Below are 21,977 nucleotides of genomic sequence, written 5' to 3'. Positions count from 1 at the left end.
GAATACCAGGATAAATTCTGTTTCCTTATATATAGTAAATTTAATCCTTAAATATCTGAATTACAAATATTAAAACAATGTTAATTATTTATTATGATAAAATATTTACAGGTGTCCCTTGCTACTTATACACTTATTCAATACAGAAAAGTACAAGCGACTTTTAATTAGCTACCCATACTAGGGAATGAATAATATTAAAATGCATATTGGCCTTAAGCACTTTAATATATTATTCTAATTAACACCCACAGTCCTGAAAAGATTATCTTATTTAATTATCCATATGACCCTATCAGCTAGGTGTTATATGTCATTAGAAATGAGAAAACTGAAGCTCAGAGTGGTTGAATTCCCTAAAGCTGTGTACATTGTACCTGGATGTAATATTTGAATGTAAATCTTTCTGGGTCCAAAGCCCACAGTCTTTCTCTCATATGATTCTAGATATATAGATATTGTTTGTCTATGTTCAAAGAGAGAGGATTTAATTTAATACTTACTTAAAATTTCACAAATATTTTTTGTTTCATGAATAAATGTTAGAGCCACATAATTTGATTATATTACCATTGATACTGGAAATTAATCAGGTTAAGTACATAGAAAATAATTATATCAATAGATCTGAACATGCCATCAATCCAGATGCTGAGTTTTATAAGAAGATCAAATCCACAGTACAGTTATCAATTTGGATCATCTCTGATCTTTGGTGTTAGAAAGCTACCATTCCCAGTGTCCAGGTTAAAGGAGACTGAAGACAAGTCCTAGTAACTTGGATTCTACCACCTAAAGCATCCTTTCAGCAGGATAAACTAGCCATTGTTTGGTTCAAAGAAAATATATTTGCAGGGAAAAAAATGGGAGGGTAGACAAACTCCTCTAAGGACCACTTTCCCGAAAGAGAGCTGATTTTGCTTTTTACCTTTGGGAAAGGTCCAGATAGCACCCTTTTAGATCATCTCTTGGAAAATCCTTTTCTGATATCTAAGAGAAGAGGATATTTATTGACATGATATGGTCAATGTTAGTGGAGAGAAATAAAGAGAGAATGGGGTTTATAAGTATGGACTTTTCTAAATTTTTATCTTCAGTGTTGATGGAATGCTTAAAATTTTACCTTAATTTTCCCTGCAATAAACATACCAGAGACATGAAAACATCAGAAGTCTATCAGAGGGTGGTAAAGAAACAGGAGATCAAAATGATTTGTGACTAGAAAAGTAGTAAATTAAAACTTGGGAATTGTCTCTTGCTAGAATCATACAGTGAAATCATACATGAAAACTGAAAACACTATTCATATACTTTCATGATTATAAGACCAGTTTATTTCTTTTGTTTTAAAGACTTTTTATTTTTTGATATAGACCATTTTTAAAGTCTTTAGTGAATTTGTTACAATATTGCTTCTGTTTTGGTTTTCTGGCCATGAGGCATGTGGGATCTTAGCTCCCCAATCCCGCACCCCCTGCATTGGAAGGTGAAGTCTTAACCACTGGACCACCAGAGAAGTCCCAAGACCAGTATAATAATTAAATTAAATGATAATTTTGAAGGATTTTAGATGCTCAATTTGCATCAATTTATGGTTGCTTATAAAATGTCTATGAAAATGATATAAGGGGAAAAAGCTTGAGCTTTGGTGTCAGAACTATATAGCTAAACTTACATTCTTATAATTCCAATTTCAAGCTGTGTGAATTTTGCAAGTAATATAACATTTTGGGGCCCTAGTTTTTTCATATGTAAAATGCAAGTAAAAACGACCTGTCTTATAGGGTTGTTCTCAGGATTGAGTAGGTAAGAGTGTCAGAAAAAGTAACTGATGTATGGTAGAGACATAATTTGTGCAAGTTTCTTTCCCCCTAATGAGTATCACTATATTATTTAATATTATATAGATATATGTATGGTAGTTAATAATCAACCTTTGGAAACAGAGAAAAGTCTAAAAAAATGAGACTGACTCAGATGTTCAAGTTTATCATTTTACTTCTAAATGTACCCAGAAAGTAAAAGATATATACTCTCTTTGATTTATGTCATGATTTGTAGGATTTTTTGTTACGAACATTCTGCTACACTATGCATGTAATTTAAAATTACAATTACACTATAAAATCACAGTGTTAACTCATGTGTATATAAGTGTATAATTTTAAATGAAAAGAATGTCATGGAACAGTATAATAGTGATTGTCAAGAAATGTTTAATTTGAAATCACCATCTGCCAAGGATGCAGGTGGAGGTCAGGTATGGCTTCATGGAGAAAGTTCTGACTTGATCTGAGCCTTTACCATTGACTGGGTTTGATTTGAGGGGACGAAAGGAAAGGGGCAGGGAAAGCAGGAGAACAACATGATCAAAGCCATGGCATGTTCAGAAGTGGGATGTCTCTCTTCCTACAAAGGATTCGATTGTGCAGAGACAGCCCCTGAGGGGCTTCACCAGTCATGGTCATGGTTTTACAGAGGTCCAGGAGAATTAGAGTACTCAAGTTTCATACTTGTGTTCACTACTGACTTTTTCCATATGAAAATCAATTAGGGTGAAAAGTGTTTTGTGATATCTTCAACAGACAGCCTTTCCCTTCCCTCTCCCATAGAAGTACCAAAGGGAGACATTGCTCTATTTGCAACTGTTGACCTGCCTCTTATGTTTTCCTACAGTTAGCACTCTTTTATCATTTGGAAAAAAAAAACACCTTCTAACTCTCCGTATTATACTAGAAATACCGAGTGGCTATTAGAAGTCTGACAATTTCAAATGAAGAGATGATGCTTTTCTCCACAAATTTCTCTGAACTTGGTGTAATTCATTTGTGAATAGAGCACTCCACCACCCCATATTTAAGTCTAACTGTCCAAGATGTTGTATAGTCTCATCCTTTGGTGTATGAATATTTCTTTTTCATAGCATAACATTTTTTACATTGTAGGTGGGAAAAAACACAGGGGTTTTGGATTCAGAAAGATCTATTTTAATCCTGATTCTATCATTTGGTAGTCTATCATTTGTGACTGCATAAAATCTATAACCTCTTAAACTTCAATTAGGATTGTACTACCTATGTTGCAGAGCTGTTATGGGATTAAATGCAAAAATGAAAACTGTCTTGGCAACCACTAGCTGGCCACCCACATCTTCATTCTGTTTCTCAAATGTGCTAAACTCATTGTCCCTTAGGGTCTTTACATGAACTGTTCTTTATTTATGCCTGGAATGAACGTCCATCAGATATTTACTTGGTTGGATATGTCATAACATTTAGATATCACCAAGCTTAACTATCAGCTCCTCAGATAGGCCTTCTCAACTATCCCATCTAAATTATTTCTTTCCCGAATGACTCCATATCCCATTGTTTATTATTTTGTTTTCATCTTGAAAGTTATAGCTGCCTGTTATCTTCTCTCTCTCTCTCTCTCTCTCAGTTGTATCCATCCACTGGGATGGTAAGATGCATGAGAATAGGGACCCTTTTTGTCTTTCTCAATGTTGAGACTTCTGTGCTTAGAGAAATGACACTGAATGGCCATTACACTGTATGTTCTCAATAAATGTTTGTTGATAGAGTAATTTCAAAAATATTTTAAAAGGCTAAACTAGAAGTTTGTAAAAGATTCTTTGGGAATCCAGGACAGGAATATATAGCTTAATTTCCCTAGAAAGTAATGCTTAAACTGACCTCAAAGGATTAGTTGAAATTAGTGCAGCTTATTGAGGTAGGAAAGCCAACTCAGAGAAGAAAGAATAGCCTGAAACTACAAGGGAGCAGGGTGTAGTCCCAGAAAGGCACATTGTTCTGCAGGACTAGATTATGTGCTGGGTTCTGGAGGATGGATGGGTATGGGGTGGAGAGGTATGCAGGAACCAAACAGAGAAAGTTAAGAAATCCTCACAACAGAATGTCACTGAGGGATTTTAGACAGGAGGATGATCTTATCAGACTTGTGATTTTGGAGGATGGCTCAGGACTGGAGCAGGGGAACTGGTTTGTGCAGTATTGCAGAAGTCTTTGCCAAGGGCTTCTACAGAGAAAGTGGTGATAGGAATGGAGAAAGGAGATTAATCCTTTGTCAGTTGCTTCATTTGCAAATATTTTCTCCCATTCTGAGGGTTATCTTTTTGTCTTGTTTATGGTTTCCTTTGCTGTGCAAATCTTTTAAGTTTCATTAGGTCCCATTTGCTTATTTTTGTTTTTATTTCCATTACTCTAGGAGGTGGGTCAAAAAGGATCTTGCTGTGAATTATGTCATAGAGTGTTCTGCCTACGTTTTCCTCTAAGAGTTTTACAGTGTCTGGCCTTATATTTAGGTCTTTAAGCCATTTTGAGTTTATTTTTGTATATGGTGTTAGGAAGGGTTCTAATTTCATTCTTTTACATGTAGCTGTCCAGTTTCCCCAGCACCACTTATTGAAGAGGCTGTCTTTTCTCTACCGTATATTCTTTCCTCCTTTGTCAAAGATAAGGTGACCATATGTGTGTGGGTTTATCTCTGGGCTTTCTATACTGTTCCACTGATCTGTATTTCTGTTTTTGTGCCAGTACAACACTGTCTTTATTACTGTAGCTTTGTAGTATAGTCTGATGTCAGGAAGCCTGATTCCTCCAGCTGCAATCTTTCTCAAGATTTCTTTGGCTATTCGGGGTCTTTTCTCCAAAATATACAAGCAGTTCATGCAGCTTAATATCAAAAAAACAAACAAACCCAAAAATGTGTGGAAGACCTAAATGGACATTTCTTCAAAGTAGACATACAGATTGCCAGCAAACACGTGAAAAGATGCTCAATATCACTAAACATTAGAGAAATGCAAATCAAAACCACAATGAGGTATCACCTCACGCCAGTAAGAATGACCATCATCAAAAAATCTACAAACAATTAATGCTGGAGAGGGTGTGGAGAAAAGGGAACCCTCTTGCACTGTTTGTTGGAATGTAAATTGATACAGCCACTATGGAAAACAGTATGGAGGTTCCTTAAAAAACTAAAAATAGAACTATCATATGACCCAGCAATCCCACTACTGGGCATATACCCTGAGAAAACCATAATTCAAAAAGATACGTGTACCACAATATTCATTGCAGCACTATTTACAATAGTCAGGATTGGAAGCAACCTAAATGTCCATCAACAGATGAATGGATAAAGATGTAGCACATATATACAATGGAATATTACTCAGCCATAAAAAGGAATGAAATTGAGTTATTTGTAATAAAGTGGATGGACCTGCAGTCTGTCATACAGAGTGAAGTAAGTCAGAAAGAGAATAACAAATACTGTATGCCAACACATATATATGGAATCTAAAAAAAAACGGTACTGATGAACCTAGTGGCAGGGCAGGACTAATGATGCAGATCTAGAGAACGGACTTGAGGACGTGGGGGGGAAGGGGAAGCTAGGGAGAAGTGAGAGTAGCATCGACATATATACACTACCAAATGTAAAATAGATAGCCAGTGGGAAGCTGCCCCATAGCACAGGGAGATAAACCCTGTGCTTTGTGACCACCTAGAGGGGTGGGTTAGGGAGGGTGGGAAGGAGGCTTAAGAGGGAGGGGATATGGGGATATATGCATATGTGTAGCTGATTCACTTTGTTATACAGCAGAAACTAACACAACATTGTAAAGCAATTATACTCCAATAAAGATATTTTTAAAAAGTAAAAGAATGGAGAAAGTGTTGTCAATTGCCATAGGAGGAGGTAGGATCTAAGGGACATACTTTTTATTTGATGAGAGTTTCATGGAGAGAGACTTGGTCATTCTCAGTTTTCTAACTTGACTGAAAACTAGAAGATGGTGGCAGGATGTTTTAACTGATTGATTGATTTGTTTGTTTTTGATTGCTTTTCTATAAATTAATTTTATTTATTTATTTTTGGCTGCATTGGGTCTTCGTTGCGCTGCGTGGGCCTCTCATTGCAGTGGCTTCTCTTGTTGTGGAGCACAGGCTCTAGGCACATGGGCTTCAGTAGTTGTGGCACGGGGGCTCAGTAGTTGTGGCTCGCAGGCTCTGGAGCACAGGCTCAGGAGTTGTGGTGCATGGGCTTAGTTGCTCCGTGACATGTGGGTCTTCCTGCACCAGGGCTTGAACCCGTGTCCCCTGCATTGGCAGGTGGATTCTTAACCACTGCACCACCAGAGAAGTCCGAGTTGTTTTGTTTTTGGATAGATGTCTATTAGGTGGTTGTACACAACCTCTTCTCTTCTGGAGAGAGGTTTGAGCTGGAGCTAATGATTTGAGGGTTACATAAAAGTACAGGTGAACCTAAAATATGGTTGTGCTTATTAACTTACTGAGGAAAGGCTATAGACTATCAAGAGCATATTGAGGAGAACTCTGGGGAAGCATCCCTAATTGGTCAGCAGTGAGCAGAGGAAAGGGAGTGTTCAAAGGAGTCTGCAAGTGATTTCTATAATAATAGAAACTAGAAAAGAATGATGTTGTAGAAGCCTCAGGAAAGAGATTAGAGAAAGTAAAAATATTGTTAAATTCCACAGAGAAGTAACATAGAGACCATTTATCTAGACGATAATATATAGGAAAGTGCCTGGCACTTAACAGATGCTCAAATACATATTCTTTCCGTGTCATGTGTGTGACATGCCTCTCTCCCCTCCCAGACTGAGTGAGCCTTGAGACTAGGGCCATATGTTTGGCCTCTTTGTTTATTTTGGTTTCTTTGCTTGTTTATTTATTTTTATTGAGATGTAATTGACATATAACAATATATTAGTTTCAGGTGTACAACATAATAATTCAATATTTGTATATATTAAGAAATGGTCAACACAAATCTAGTTAACACCCAGCACCACACATGGCTATCATTTTTTTTCTTGTGATGAGAACTTTTAAGACCTACTCTCTTAGCAACTTTCAAATATACAGTACAGTATTGTTAACTACAGTCACCATGCTGTACATTACCACCCCATGACTCATTTATTGTATAACTGGAAATTTGTACCTTTTGAACACCTTCACCATTTTGCCCAAATCCTACCCCTTGCCTCTGGCAACCACTAATCTGTTCTCTATATCAGTGAGTTCATTTTTGTTTGTTTTGCTGTTTGTTTTTAGATTCTGTATATAAGTGAGATCATACAATATTTGTCTTTCTCTCTCTGACTTATTTCACTTAGCATAATGTCCTTGAAGTCCATCCACATTGTTGCAAATGGCAAGATTTCCTTCATGTTTTATGTCTGAACAATATTTCATTGTGTATATGAATACCACACTTTCTTTATTCATTCATCCATCCGTAGATACATATGTTGATTCTATGTCTTAGCTATTGTAAATAATACTGCAGTGAACATGGGAGTGCATATGTTTTTTTGAGTTAGTGTTTTCCTTTCCTATGGATAAATACCCAGAAGTGGAATTGCAGGATTATACAATAGTTTTATTTTTAATTTTTTGAAGAAACTTCATACTGGCTGCACCAATTTACATTCCCACCAACAGTGAATGAAAGTGCCCTTTTCTCCACATCCTTGCCAACACTTGTCATTTCTTGTCTTTTTGATGATAGCCATTACAACAGGTGTGAGGTGATAACTCATTGTGGTTTTGATTTACATTTACCTGATCATTAGTGATGTTTAGCACGTTTCATTGTACCTGTTGGCCATCTGTATATGTTCTTTGGAAATATGTCTATTCAGATCCTCTGCCCATTTATTAATTGGATGGTCATTTTATTGAGTTAAATTAGTTCTTTTTATATTTTGATATTAACCCTGTATTAGATATATAATTTGCAAATATTTTCTTCCATTCAGTAGGATGTCTCTTCATTTTGTTGTAGGTTTGTTTTGTTTTGTTTTTTTGCAGAAGCTTTTTAGTTTGATATAGTCCACCTGTTTATTTTTACTTTTGTTGTCTTTGCTTTTGGTGTCAAGTCCAAAAAATTATCACAAAGACTGATGTCAAGGAGCTTAACATCTATGCTTTCTTCTAGGAGTTTTATGGTTTCAGGTCTCACTTTTAAGCCTTTAATCCATTTGGAGTTAATTTTTGTGTATAGTATAACAACGGTCAAGTTTTATTCTTTTGCATGTGACTGTCCAGTTTTCTCAGCACCATTTATTGAAGAGAATGTACTTTTCCCCATTATATTCTTGGCTCCTTTGTCATAAATTAATTGACCATATATGCATGGGTTTATTTCTGGCTTCTCTATTCTATTCCATTGATCTATGTGTCTGCTTTTATGCCAATATCATCCTCTTTTGACTACTATGGCTTTGTATTACAGTTTGAAATCAGGAAGTGTGATGCCTCCAGCTCTATTCTTCTTTCTCAAGATTACTTTGGCTAATCAGGATCTTCTGTGATTCCATACAAATTTTAGGATTGTTTATTCTACTTCTGTGAAAAATATCATTGGAATTTTGATAGGGATTGCATTGAATATGTAGATTGCTTTTGGTAGTATGAACATTTTAACAATATTAATTCTTCCAGTCCATAAGCCATGTATATCTTTCATTTATTTGTGTCTTCTTTAATTTCTCTCATTAATATCATAGTTTTCAGTGTACAGGTCTTTCACCTCCTTGGTTAAGTTTATTCCTAGGTCTTTTTGCTGCAGTTGTATATGAGATTGTTTTCCTAATTTCTCTTTTAGATAGTTCATTATTAGTGTATAGAATGCAAAAGATTTTTGTATATTGATTTTGTATCCTACAACTATACTGAATTTGTTTATTCTAACAGCTTTTGGGTGGAGTTTCTTAGGGTTTTCTATATATAATATTATGTCATCTGTAAATATGACTGTTTTCCTTCTTCCTTTCTGATTTAAAAGCCTTTTATTACCTTTTCTTGCCTTATTGCTCTGGCTAGACTTCCAATACTGTGCTGAATAAAAGTGGTGAGAGTGGGCATCCTTATCTTGTTCCTGATCTTAGAGAAAAGCTTTCAGCTTTTCACCATTAAGTATGATGTTAGCTGTTGGCATGTCATATATGTCTTTTATTATATTGAGGTGTGTTCCCTCTAACCCCATTTTGTTGAGCATTTTTATCATAAATGGATGTTGAATTTGTCAAATGGTTTTCTGCATCTATTGAGATGACCATATGATTTTTGTCCTTCATTTTTTTTACTGTGATGTATTACACTGATTGATTTCTGCATGTTGAATCATTCTTGCACCCCAGGAATAAATCTCACTTGATCATGGTGTGTGATCCTTTTAATGTATTGTTGAATTCTGTTTCCTAACATTCTGTTGTGAATTTTTTGCATCTATGTTCATCAAGGATTTTGATCTGTAGTTCTCTTTTCTTGTGATATCCTTGTCTGATTTTGATATCAGGGTAATGCCGGCTTCATTAAATGAGTTTAGACATTCTCCCCTGTCTTCTCTTTTTTGAAAGAATTTGAGAAGTATTGGTATTAATTCTCCTTTAAATGTTTGGTAGAATTCACCAGTGAAGCTCTCTGATTCTGGACTTTTCATTGTTGGGAAGTTTTTGATTACTAGTAATCAGTCCATTCAGATTTTCTATTTCTTTGTCTTGGTAAATCATATGTTTCTAGGAATTTATCCATTTCTTTTAGGTTGTCCAGTTTGTTTTGTATATTTGTTTATAGTAGTCTCTTATGATCCTTTGTATTTTGTGGTATTAATTACAATGTGTCTGTTTCATTTCTGATTTTCTTTGAGTATTCTCTCTTTTTTTGTTGGTGAGTCTAAAGGTTTGTCAATTTTGTTTATCTTTTCAAAAAACCAGTTCTTAATTTCTTTGATCTTTTCTATTGTCCTTTTAGTCTCTCTCATTTATTTCCACTCTGATGTTTGTTATTACCTTCCTTCTACTAACTTTAGGCTTCATTTGTTCTTTTTTTTTCTATTTCTTTTAGGTGTAAAGTTAGGTAGTTTATTTGAGATTGTATTTCTTAATGTAGACATGTATTGCTACGAACTCTCACAGAACTACTTCTTAGAACTATCTTTGCTTTGTTGTATTTGTTTGTTGTCGTTGTATCTGTTGTATTTTTGTTATGTTGTACTTCCATTTTTATTTATCGCAAAGCATTTTTTAAATTTCTTCTTTGACCCGTTGGTTGGTCAGTAGCATATAGTTTAATCTACACATAGATGTGAATTTCCCAGTTTTCTTCTTGTAATTAATTTCTAGTTTCATACAGTTGTGGTTGGAAAAGATGCATGGTATGATTTCAGTTTTCTTGATCTCATTGAGTTGTTTTGTGACTTAACACATGATCTATCCTGGAGAATGTTCCATGTACATTTGAGAAAAATGTGTATTCTGTTGCTATTGGGTGGAATGTTCTATATGTGTCTAAGTCCATCCTATTTAATGTGTCATTCAAGGCCAATGTTTTCTTTTTTTTTTTTTAACTTTTTTTTTTTTTTTTTTTTGGCCATGCCATGTGACATGTGGGACCTTAGTTCCCTGACCAGGGATCAAACTCACTCCCCCCGCAGCGGAAGCACCAAGTATTAACCACTGGGCTGCCAGGGAAGTCCCAAGGCCAGTGTTTTCTCATTGATTTTCTGTCTGGATGATCTATTCATTGGTGAAAGTGGGATATTAAAGTCTCCTACTGGGTGCTCTTCTATGGGTGAGTCCTGGGATGGGTGAGTCCGTGAGAGCTCTTTAAGAACTCTTTCTGAGTTTGCTATAGCCTTGTGGGCCTCATGGATGCAAGCCCTGCTGGCTTTCAAAACTAGATGTTTTGGGAGCTTGCCTCTGATCTGCAGGTCTTAAAAGTTGGGGTGCCATTATGTGGGGTTCAAACTCTTCATTCTTCAGGGAAAAGCTTAGGGATGTGAGCTCCCTCCAAACTGTGTGTGCCCTCACTGTGTGAGGTTTATGGCAAGACTGTGTCTCAGCCTCTCCTAGCCACTTCACTATGGTTTTTTTTCTCATTTGCCAGATATGAAGGAATTCCTCACCTATTTTTTTTTATTATTTTCAGAGGAAATTGTTCTGTATGTAGCTGTAGATTTGTTGTGTCCATAGGTAGAGGTGAGTTCAGAATCTTCCTACATCACCATCTTTAATTGGAACTCTGTGTTTGGTCTCCTTGCATCAGCAAAGCCCACCACAGAGTAGGCACTCAATCAAAGCTTGTTGAATAAATAAGCACATAATGGTGTTTTTAACTAACATGTGAAGTAACTATTGTAATTGGTTTTTTGAAGTAGCAAGTTAATTTTTTTCTGTCAGCAATTTATTGATGTGGAATAAAATGCTTAATTTGGAAATTAACATTGTTTTTTACCTAAGCCCAGGATATATGGACAAAGTTTGGGAGCTCTTGAGAGAAATATTGCCCGAGTTTAAGCTGTCAGATGAGTCCAGCTCTGAAAGCAAAACAACAGACGTAGATGCCAAATTAAAAGAACAAGGAAAAGACATGAAGGATGGGAAAGAAGTGAAAGATGGCAAAGAAATGAAAGATGGCAAGGAATTCAAACCGGAAGGTTTAGCAACAACACTAAAATTACCTGAGAAAAGTGACAGAGTTTTAAAGGGTAAGACATTCTATATCATGATGTTATTCAATATGGGTATTATATATAAACACTTTATAGTTTAGTCATTGCTTAATTTAATGATTATTTATTGTCATTATATTTATTAAGTGTTGTGGAAACAGTCATGTAATTAAGGTCCTTTCTTTCCAAGATATTAGAACTTGCAATGGTGTTTACCATATGTTAATTATTCTACTATATTTTGCTCTCCTTAAATATCAAAGGCAATTATATATTTTGATGATAATTAATATATTATTAATATAGAAAAACACATTAAGTTTTCAATTTCCCTTAAACACATCTTTCTTATATGTTATATGTAGAGTGGAATGGACCAGAATACCAAAGGAGAAAAATTGTCCTGTTTTCCTTTTCAGGAAGTGTGAAATGGATACAGATTAGATTATGATTTGCAGGTTATTGTAAGGTGAAAGTTAAAATCTGGAAAAAATTTTTCGAGTTATTTTACAGAGTGTAGGAGCATTTCTTCTTAAGTGGGAAATATATTTAATCATTATTTATGTTTTCTAAAATATTTCATATAGCCATACATATGAACAATAATGCTTGTATAGTAGAGTTAAATATACTAGAAGATACTCAGCTTTTTTGTGTACTATGATAGCATCTATAATGATCTTTCAAATGTTTATGTTTTATAAGATATTGATATTTTGTCCTTATCTAGATCTTATCAACCAGCATTTCTAACCATATACTGCCCAGAAATAATTACTGTAAATGTTTCGCAAAAATATACAAAAAAATTGTGTGTGATATCTGCCTATCATCAGTGCCATTTAAAATGATCTAATGTGCATTAGTTTATAAAAGAAAGCAAAAAAAAAGCCAGATTAAATTTGTTTTACCCAGTGTATCCTAAATTAATTTGAACCTGGAATCCCTTTCTCATGTATCACAAGTTAACTTCTGTCTATCCAGCCCTCCATTTAACAATCCATTCAATATACTACTTGCTGAGAATATCGGTAAGTGTTCTAGGAATTAGTGATAACTTGATGAACAAAATCAGGTGTGGAACTCACTTCCTAGAACTAAGGTCTAGTGAGTGGGACTAACATTAATTTTAAAAATCATAAATACATACTAATACATGAGTCTTGAAGGGAAATACAGGAAACTTTAGTTCATATGAAAGACCTAGTCTGGGGCATCAAGGAAGAATTCCCTAAGGAATTTTGAGCTGTGTTTGCAAAGATGATAGAGATATCTGGAGGAAGATTAAGGACTGAGAAGGGAAGAACATTCTAGATAGAGGAGACAGCAGATATAAATATTATGAAGAAGTAGCAGGAATGACAATGATTTGGAATACCTGGTAGAAGATATGTTTAGCTGGAGGAGAGGATGTGTGGAATAAAGTGGCTTAAGAAGAGCCTGGAGAAGTAGATAGGAGAGCGATCATTGCAAATCCTCCAGGTCATGTTAAGATGATTGATCTTTACCAAGGAGCAATTGACGGCTAATGAAGAGTTTAGGGTTGAGTCATGATCTGTTTCACATTTTCAAAAGGATATTCTGGTTCTCTGAGAAGAAAATAACTTGGTGTGCGCATGGGGGTGGAGAGTCAGTGACATGAGTGGACATAGAAAAAACAATTTGGAGACCTTTGCATCAGCTCAGAAAAAACAATTTGGAGACCTTTGCATCAGCTCAGTTCAGAGACAATAGTAGCTTGGCATAGGGTAATAGGACAGTCATAGTGGAGAGGCAGATAAAGTAAATGATTGAGAGATATTTAAAATGTAAAAAATGGCAGAATGTGGCAAAGATGATGTGTAGAATTCTGACTTCCAAAACTGGATAGATGGTAGTACCTTTTATTGAGAGGCGTAATGCCAAAAGAGGAACGGCTTTATGAGGAGAGATCACAGAATGACTCAGAACATATTGAATTTGAAGTGCCTTTAAGAAATCAAGTGTACTTTCATGTTAGGAGTTCCAGGCTGGTGATATACTTTTGGGAATCATTGACAAATGCATGCCAAATTAAACAATGAATGATATTCCCAAGGAGATGGCGTAAAGTGAGAAGACTAAGAAGCTTAAGACTCAGCCTTAAAGAAGCTAAATATCTGAGAACTGGGTACCAAATAATGAGCTGGCAAAAGAGGTTAAAGCATGACCAGAGAAACAGGAAGAAGACCAGCAGAGCATGTTGCTACTGAAGTCAAAGGAAAAGAGTGCTTTAAGAATCAGGGAGATTGTGTCAAGTAGTGTTGAGAGTTGAAATATGAGGAGAATTCAAGTTTCTCTGCTGGATTTTGTGATATGGAGGTCACTGGGCACTGGTAAGTGATGGGAGTGGAAGACACGTTGGAGAGGTTAAGAAATAAGTGGGAAGTAAGATAATTTATAAACACCCCTGTTAGGAGTTTGTCTGTGAAGAACAGGAGAGCGACAAAGTGGAAGCTGACAGGGAATGTAGGGGACCCGTGAAAGATATTTAAATTTTTACCTGATGAAGAAGTATTTTTAAGTGATTGGGAAGATGCAGTTGAGATGACAGCCATAGTGTAAGTTTCCAGAGAGCCCAGGTGAAGGGATTGGACCAAACCAGGGAGCAAAGTCTCCTCCATCTTAACGGGTGGGCACAGGGCATGGGAGAGGACAGATGCACATGTCAGTGGATGAATGGGTTTGATAGGGAGAAGCTGAGGGTTTCTGACAAAAGGCTTCTATTCTCTATGAGCTAAGAGTGAAGTGGAGGTGGAGATGAAGGTTCTCGTTGTTATTTAAAATAGATGTGGCAGAAGCTTGCAGAACTAGAGGAAGGCCATGTCCAGTAGGACTCAGCTGCTACTTTTATTCAGAGGGGTTGGCCAGATGGGTGAAATGAGGTGACAGAGGAGCAACAGATTTACTCATGGTACTGGCAAAAACACATTTTGGTAAACATTTCTGCATACTTTCCAAATTTCTATTTGAAAAGTGTGTTTTTCTATTTATAATTTTTATTATATATATATTATATATTTTAAATTATGAATTCTGAATAGGCATTTAAAGGCTTTTAAAACCCCATTTTAAAATCATACATGAAGTCATATATTATTACCTGTAATTAGTTTTAAGTCAAATATTTATAGAAAAGCCACAAAATAAAATTCTAATAATCTGTGTTTTGTACTTGTTTCCCAATAAAATATCTCATCCTACACTTAAAGTTATAGTTATCTTTGCCTTTGTATCTAACATAGATGTTAAATCTACTATAAAAGCTATGAGATAGATTTACTTTAGAAGCTAAGGAGCAGTACAAGTTGTTAATGTTATAGTTTTCATTTATGCAAATTTTAAAAAAAACAAACAACCTGATCAATGGTGATTACAAGTTTAGCAAATGATGAAAGAATGAATGGCAGAAATTTGAAATTTCTGTTTTAGAATTGGAAGGGATTTATTAGGAAATAAAAAAGCTTAGGGGTAAGTTGAAGGAGAACATGTTTCATAGAAATGTAAATGTGAATGGAAATTCAAATGGTAGACAGTTCTGGGTACTGGGTTTTACTACACACAACATGTGGACAATCAGATGTTGGTTTGTGGACGTTGGTTAGTAGCCAGTTTCCACCAGAAGATATTCTGGAGGCAGAAAGCTGTGTTTCTTGATATGCAAGCCCCAAGTAAAGAAGATCTAAGAGGGCTCCACATTTAGGACTCAACTTTAAGCACTTTCTTTGCTGGTTTTTCTTTTTTAAATGAGAAAATCAGCCTGACACCATGATTTTATATGAATAAATTATATTCAACTGATCGTCTACATTTAACATAAAATTATGTGTAGTCGATAATAAATAATGCTGCATGTCTTTCACAATACATGTCAATTTTCAAAGTTTCCATTTGCTTTATTTTGATGTTACTAATTTGAGGTGAGTAGTACTTGGGGAAATTTATGGCTATTGTTTTACACTTAAATAAGTTAAATACTACTATTTAACTTTCTTTGCAACACAATGACTTAATAAGCGACATACATTGAGGTTTTGTAGTTAAAAGATTTATTACATTTTTTTTAATATGTTGGAGAAAGCTGATGCAAAAGACCTTGGAAAGAAAAGGAGTAAAGATGGAGAGAAGGAAAAAGAAAAGGAAAAATCCAAATGGCCTCTTCATGGTTCAAGGCCCTCATCAGACGTACAATATTCTCTACAGTCTCTGTCAGATTGTAAGTTCTCAGTCTCCTAGGATAATAATTATTGTACTTATTTCTTAAAATGCTGGAAAACACTGGAGCATAGAAATGTATTTCCTGTTTAGACATGTCTAAATAAGCTTTTCAAGGTTGCCCACAATTGTTAGGCCCTCAGATGTTATGCATAACAGAGCAAGATCCTACATATGAGACAATGTTATCCAAGTTCTTATGGTACAACAGTCACAGAAGTGTTTACATGAAGGAGGATATATAATACTAATAAAAATATATATTATATGTTAGTAGACATATTTTTATTATAAAATATATAATTATATATTAATATGTATTAATATATGTCCTCCTCTGTGTAAATTTTATATATATGTTGATATATAAAATATATTTTTTAAACTTTATAGTCCTAACATTGGGTCATCTATCTTGGTGCTTCCAGAGTGTATATCATATTTCTCAGTTCATCCTTCTTTACATGAAAACATGTCCATTTACCTCCGGCACTATGCTTTATCTAGTTTTTTTTTTTCATTTTGTCTTCTTTCTTAATACATTACTGTGTTTTTTCGTGAGAGCATTTTCATAGTTCTGGCTTTGTATTTTTACAGAAACATGTCTGGTGGTTTGGTAGAGAAAATACAAACACTAGTCATTATATTTTTAATTTTATACAAAAACTTGTTTTCTTATAGTGATGCCTTAAGTAATCTTTGTTGATACTGGATGACATAACAGTCCCAAAGTTACTGATAATTATTCATGTTTGTGAGAATGGCTAAACCTTTCTCTGAGTTTCTTTCTTTGTGAAAATGATGGTAACAAAGCCTCTTTTTCTACCAAACTCATAGTTAAGTCAACCTCTAGATACAGAATGTGGTTCAAAGTTTGGGCTGTGGAATAAAATTGCCTGGGTTCAGATCTCTGCTGCATGAAAAATATGTTAGAGAAGGAAAAAATTTCCCTCTACTCTCTCCAGGTTCTTCTAGCTGGTGTGAGAATTAAATTGACATGAGACAGATTAACAGAAGAAAAAGAATAATAATTATGTACGTATGAGGCCTCGTAAGAAAAATGAAACCCAAGGACAAGTTAGGCAATTGAGGCTTATCTACCATCTGAGAGAAAGAAAAGGGGGTCGGGGGTTTGTGACTTCAAAAGGGAGGAAGGCAATTCACCTGGAGATTGAAAAGCAAATGTTTGGTAAACACATGTTGGCTCTACCATGCAGAGGCAGTGGGACACAGAGAGGACTCTTGTCTCTAGGCCCTGCCCTACCACACTTAGCCCATATTCTTTGTAGGTATCTCTGGTGGTAGTGCTTTTCCTGGACCAGGCCCTTTATCTGAATTCTTTTAGGCAGTTAAGGGGGAGGTAAAAAGAAAGAATTCCTGAGTACTCTGTTCTTAAAAAAAAAAAAAAAAAGCCCAAAATAATCCTCATGACAGAGAGACACATTTTAAGGTGACAAATTTTGCTCCCCTACATATACAAAATTTACTTTTTAAATGTAAAAACATATTTTTACAAGTTGGGCATAGTTCACATCTTAATCCATTTTAGAGTGATCCAGGGTTAACATCTAATTTATATACTGCGGTTCTAAAGATACTATTCTTCAATAAACATATTATCTAGTGCAGTGAAATGTAAGTGCGTGAATTTTTTTTTAACATCTTTATTGGAGTATAATTGCTTTACGATGGTGTGTTAGTTTCTGCTTTATAACAAAGTGAATCAGGTATACATATACATATGTTCCCATATCTCTTCCCTCTTGCGTCTCCCTCCCTCGCACCCTCCCTATCCCACCCCTCTAGGTGGTCACAAAGCACCGAGCCGACCTCCCTGTGCTATGTGGCTGCTTCCCACTAGCTATCTATTTTACATTTGGTAGTGTATATATGTCCATGCCACTCTCTCACTTTGTCACAGCTTACCCTTCCCCCTCCCCGTGTCCTCAAGTCCATTCTCTAGTAGGTCTGTGTCTTTATTCCCGTCTTACTCCTAGGTTCTTCATGACCTTTATTATTTTTTTCCTTAGATTCCATATATATGTGTTAGCATACGGTATTTTTCTCTTTCTGACTTACTTCACTCTGTATGACAGACTCTAGGTCCATCTACCTCATTACAAATAACTCAATTTTATTTCTTTTTATGGCTGAGTAATATTCCATTGTATATATGTGCCACTTCTTCTTTATCCATTCATCTGTTGATGGACACTTAGGTTGCTTCCATGTCCTGACTATTGTAAATAGAGCTGCAATGAACATTTTGGTACATGACTCTTTTTGAATTATGGTTTTCTCAGGGTATATGCCCAGTAGTGGGATTGCTGGGTCATTTGGTAGTTCTATTTGTAGTTTTTTAAGGAACCTCTATACTGTTCTCCACAGTGGCTGTATCAATTTACGTTCCCACCAACAGTGCAAGAAGGTTGCCTTTTCTCCACACCCTCTCCAGCATTTATTGTTTCTAGATTTTTTGATGATGGCCATTCTGACTGGTGTGAGATGATATTTCATTGTAGTTTTGGTTTGCATTTCTCTAATGATTAATGATGTTGAGCATTCTTTCATGTGTTTGTTGGCAGTCTGTATATCTTCTTTGGAGAAATGTCTGTTGAGGTCTTCTGCCCATTTTCGGATTGGGCTGTTTGTTTTTTTCATATTGAGCTGCATGAGCTGCTTGTAAATTTTGCAGATTAATCCTTTGTCAGTTGCTTCATTTGCAAATATTTTCTCCCATTCTGAGGGTTGTCTTTTGGTCTTGTTTATGGTTTCCTTTGCTGTGCAAAAGTTTTGAAGTTTCATTAGGTCCCATTTGTTTATTTTTATTTCCATTTCTCTGGGAGGTGAGTCAAAAAGGTTCTTGCTGTGATTTATGTCATAGAGTGTTCTGCCTATGTTTTCCTCTAAGAGTTTGATAGTGTCTGGCCTTACATTTAGGTCTTTAATCCATTTTGAGTTTATTTTTGTGTACAGTGTTAGGGAGTGTTCTAATCTCATTCTTTTACATGTACCTGTCCAGTTTTCCCAGCACTACTTATTGAAGAGGCTGTCTTTCTCCACTGTATATTCTTGCCTCCTTTGTCAAAAGATAAGGTGACCATATGTGCGTGGGTTTATCTCTGGGCTTTCTATCCTGTTCCATTGATCTATATTTCTGTTTTTGTTAAGTGTGTGAATTTTAAAGGAATAAGTCAAAACCTTTTAATTAAAAATAAAAACAATAGAGGAAAATAAATTCTATTATTTTGGCCAGAACCTTTAAAGAACAAAAGCATCATGAATCAAATGGGGTAATTTCAGGGTATTAAGGAACACATGAATAAATATTGATGTTCAGGAGCAAATCTACAGGCATTAAACATTCCAAACTAAGTTACCTTCTTAGTTTCCATTCTTCATGGAGGATTAATTTATTTATGTTTTCTTTCTACTTGAAATGACATAGAAACTCTCAGAATTCCTTAAATTCAAAATAAAGATTCTATGAAAGCTAAGTTACATTGACAGATAGCTAGAGTGAGTTTATGTAATAAGTGTTTTACAACGAAGGTAAAATGATTCTTAATGAATTATATGGTACTATTGTGAAGGTAAAACTGATGAGACATTCTATAAATAGACGTAGATTTGAGATTTAACATTTATTATATGCATGCAGAGTCATTTACCTATATTTCTTCAACTAAGATAAGTTCATTAAGGAATCTGAACAGTCTACTAAGACCTGCCAGTTCCATTTTGTCTAGAATTTCCATGATGCAATATGTGTTTGGTTTTACAGGTTCTTCAGCAATACAGTCCCCTCAGATAGTTGTATATGCTACCTTTACACCCTCTCTATTTGTTTGAAAAGAAGATCTTTTTATTAGAGAAGATGGTAAGTACTCAAGGCCAAGAAATTCAGTATAATTTATGGTGTGTGTGTGTGTTGTAGTAAAAGGTATATCAGAATTTAATCAAAATTTCATTCCTGAATTTCAGTCCTGTTATCTCTATAATTAGGCACTTAGGTACAAGGACCTGGAACATCCAAAATTTTCTTAGATGGCTGCAATAGTTTTAACTACAAAAAGAAAAAAAAAAAAAGGATGTAGTCTCATATATTTTTATCAATTCCTTTCATTGTAAACAAAAGGCATCAAATTATATATTTCAGTGAGAAGTATGTAAGCCATTCCTAAGTAATAATAAATCATCTTTCTATAAACAGGTCATACATATTTTCTTAACCTAAGACAACTTAAATAAATGCATATTGAGGGCTAGTAAACCACTGCTATGAGCTCCTTGTATCTTAAAGTAATACACACAAAAATGTTAATTGCTTTTTTCTTATAAATCTAACAACTTATAGAAAACTTAGAAAATATGGATAAAGATAATAAAATTAAACTATTCATAGTATAAACACCTAGTCATAGACACTATTAACATTTTGGCGTATACACTTTGACTGTTTTTCTTGTCTGCATATTTTCTATGTGTACATGTGTATAAACGTTTTTACTCAAGGGAATTCTATTTTACTTTCTGTTTAGAAACCAGCTTTTTCACTTGACACTGTATCATTAACATTTTCCCCATGATGTGAAATATTTGACAACATAATATTTAATAGTTACATGGGATGCATTGGTTTGCCATAATTTTTTAAGTAATCTTTGGTTCTGGGACATAAAAATTATTTTTCTCCTTCCCTTTTAAAGAGTAAAGCCAGATTACTCTTCAGTCTACTTAAAAAACAGCCTATTGTATTTGTATTGATTCCTAACACTTTGGGGAACTTTTAGACATCCAACACTTTATTGCTAGAATTTTATATGTTCTGAAATCACTACATCAAAGTATGAGAAGACACGGATATAATTATTTGTTTAGTTAGAAATAGCTGAGTAGTAAAACTTGAATGGAAATTTGGTTGAAATGTTTACAGTTTCAATTCTCTGATTACTGCACTTTACTGTGTGCATTACATTTATCTTCTGGATGATCTGCCCAAGGGGCATAGTGTTATCATTCCTTCTTCTTCCCTTCCTTCCTTTCCTTCCCCCTTCCTTGCTTCCTCCCTCCCTTCCTCCCTCCCTCCCTTCCTTCCTCCCTCCCTCCCTTCCTCCCCTCCCTCCTTTCCTTCCTTCCATCCTTCCTGCCTCCCTCACTTCCTCCCTTCCTCGCTCCCTTCCTTCCCCCTTCCTTCGCTCCACCCTCCCTTTCTTCCTCCCTCCCTTCCTTCCTCCCTCCCTCCCTTCCTTCCCTGCTTCCTCCCTCCCTCATTTCCTTCCTTCCTTCCTTCCTCCCTCCGTTTCACCCTCTCTTCCTCCCGCCCTCCCTCCCTCCCTTCCTACCTCCCACCCCTTACTCCCTTCCTCCATCCCTCCCTTCCTTCCCTCCCTTCCTTCCTTCCTCCCTTCCTTCCTTCCTCCCTTCATCCCTCCCTGCCTTCCTTCCCTCCTCCCTCCCTCCCTCCCTTCCTCCCTTCCTTCCTCCCTCCCTTCCTCCCTCCCTCCCTTCCTCCCTTGCTTCCCTCCTTCCTCCCTTCCTTCCCCCCTTCCTCCCTCCCTCCCTCCCTCCCTTCCTTGCTTCCTCCCTCCCTCACATCCTGTCTCCTTCCTTCCTCCCTCCATTCCTTCCTTCCTCCCTCCCTTCCTCCCTCCCTCCATTCCTTCCTTCCTCCCTCCCTTCCTTCCTCCCTCCCTCCCTTCCTTCCTCCCTCCCTCCCTTCCTTCCCTCCTCCCTCCCTTACTTCACTCCTTGCTCCCTCCCTCCCTTCCTCCGTCCCTTCCTTCCTCCCTCCCTTCCTCCTTCCCTCCCTTCCTCCCTTCCTTCCCTCCTTCCTCCCTTCCTTCCTTCCTCCCTCCCTTCCTTCCTCCCTCCCTCCCTCCCTTCCTCCCTCCCTTCCTTCCCTCATTCCTTCCTCCCTTCCTTCCCTCCTCCCTCCCTCCCTCCTTTCCTTCCTCCCTCCCTTCCACCCTCCCTCCCTCCCTCCCTTCCTTCCCTCCTTCCTTCCTCCCTTCCTTCCCTCCTTCCTTCCTCCCTCCCTTCCTTTCTTCCTACTCCATCCCTCCCTCCCTTCCTCCCTCCCTCCTTTCCTTCCTTCCTTGGTCCCTGCCTTCCTTCCTTCCTCCCTCTCTTCCTTCCTTCCTCCCTCTCTTCCTTCCTTCCCCAGCCCTGCCTTCCTGTCGGAGCCTGCAGACACGCTCCCCGAAGACAGGGCCGTCCCCCAAACCTGC

The 21,977-nt window shown here is 36.4% G+C and overlaps 1 protein-coding gene across 1 annotated transcript in view; it reads left to right on the top strand.

Annotated features, from left to right (window-relative positions):
• The window catches only part of ADGB (androglobin), a 176,574-nt gene that overhangs the window by 56,910 nt on the left and 97,687 nt on the right, over nt 1-21,977 (top strand). The window contains 5 exon segments of the mRNA XM_065888845.1: nt 11,303-11,550; nt 12,862-12,863; nt 15,610-15,748; nt 19,532-19,581; nt 19,583-19,627. Coding sequence (XP_065744917.1) covers nt 11,303-11,550; nt 12,862-12,863; nt 15,610-15,748; nt 19,532-19,581; nt 19,583-19,627 — 484 coding nt within the window.

Source organism: Phocoena phocoena, chromosome 12 (assembly GCF_963924675.1).
Source record: "Phocoena phocoena chromosome 12, mPhoPho1.1, whole genome shotgun sequence".
NCBI classification, from domain to species: domain Eukaryota; kingdom Metazoa; phylum Chordata; class Mammalia; order Artiodactyla; family Phocoenidae; genus Phocoena; species Phocoena phocoena.
This window is presented reverse-complemented; position numbering and strand designations above follow the sequence as displayed.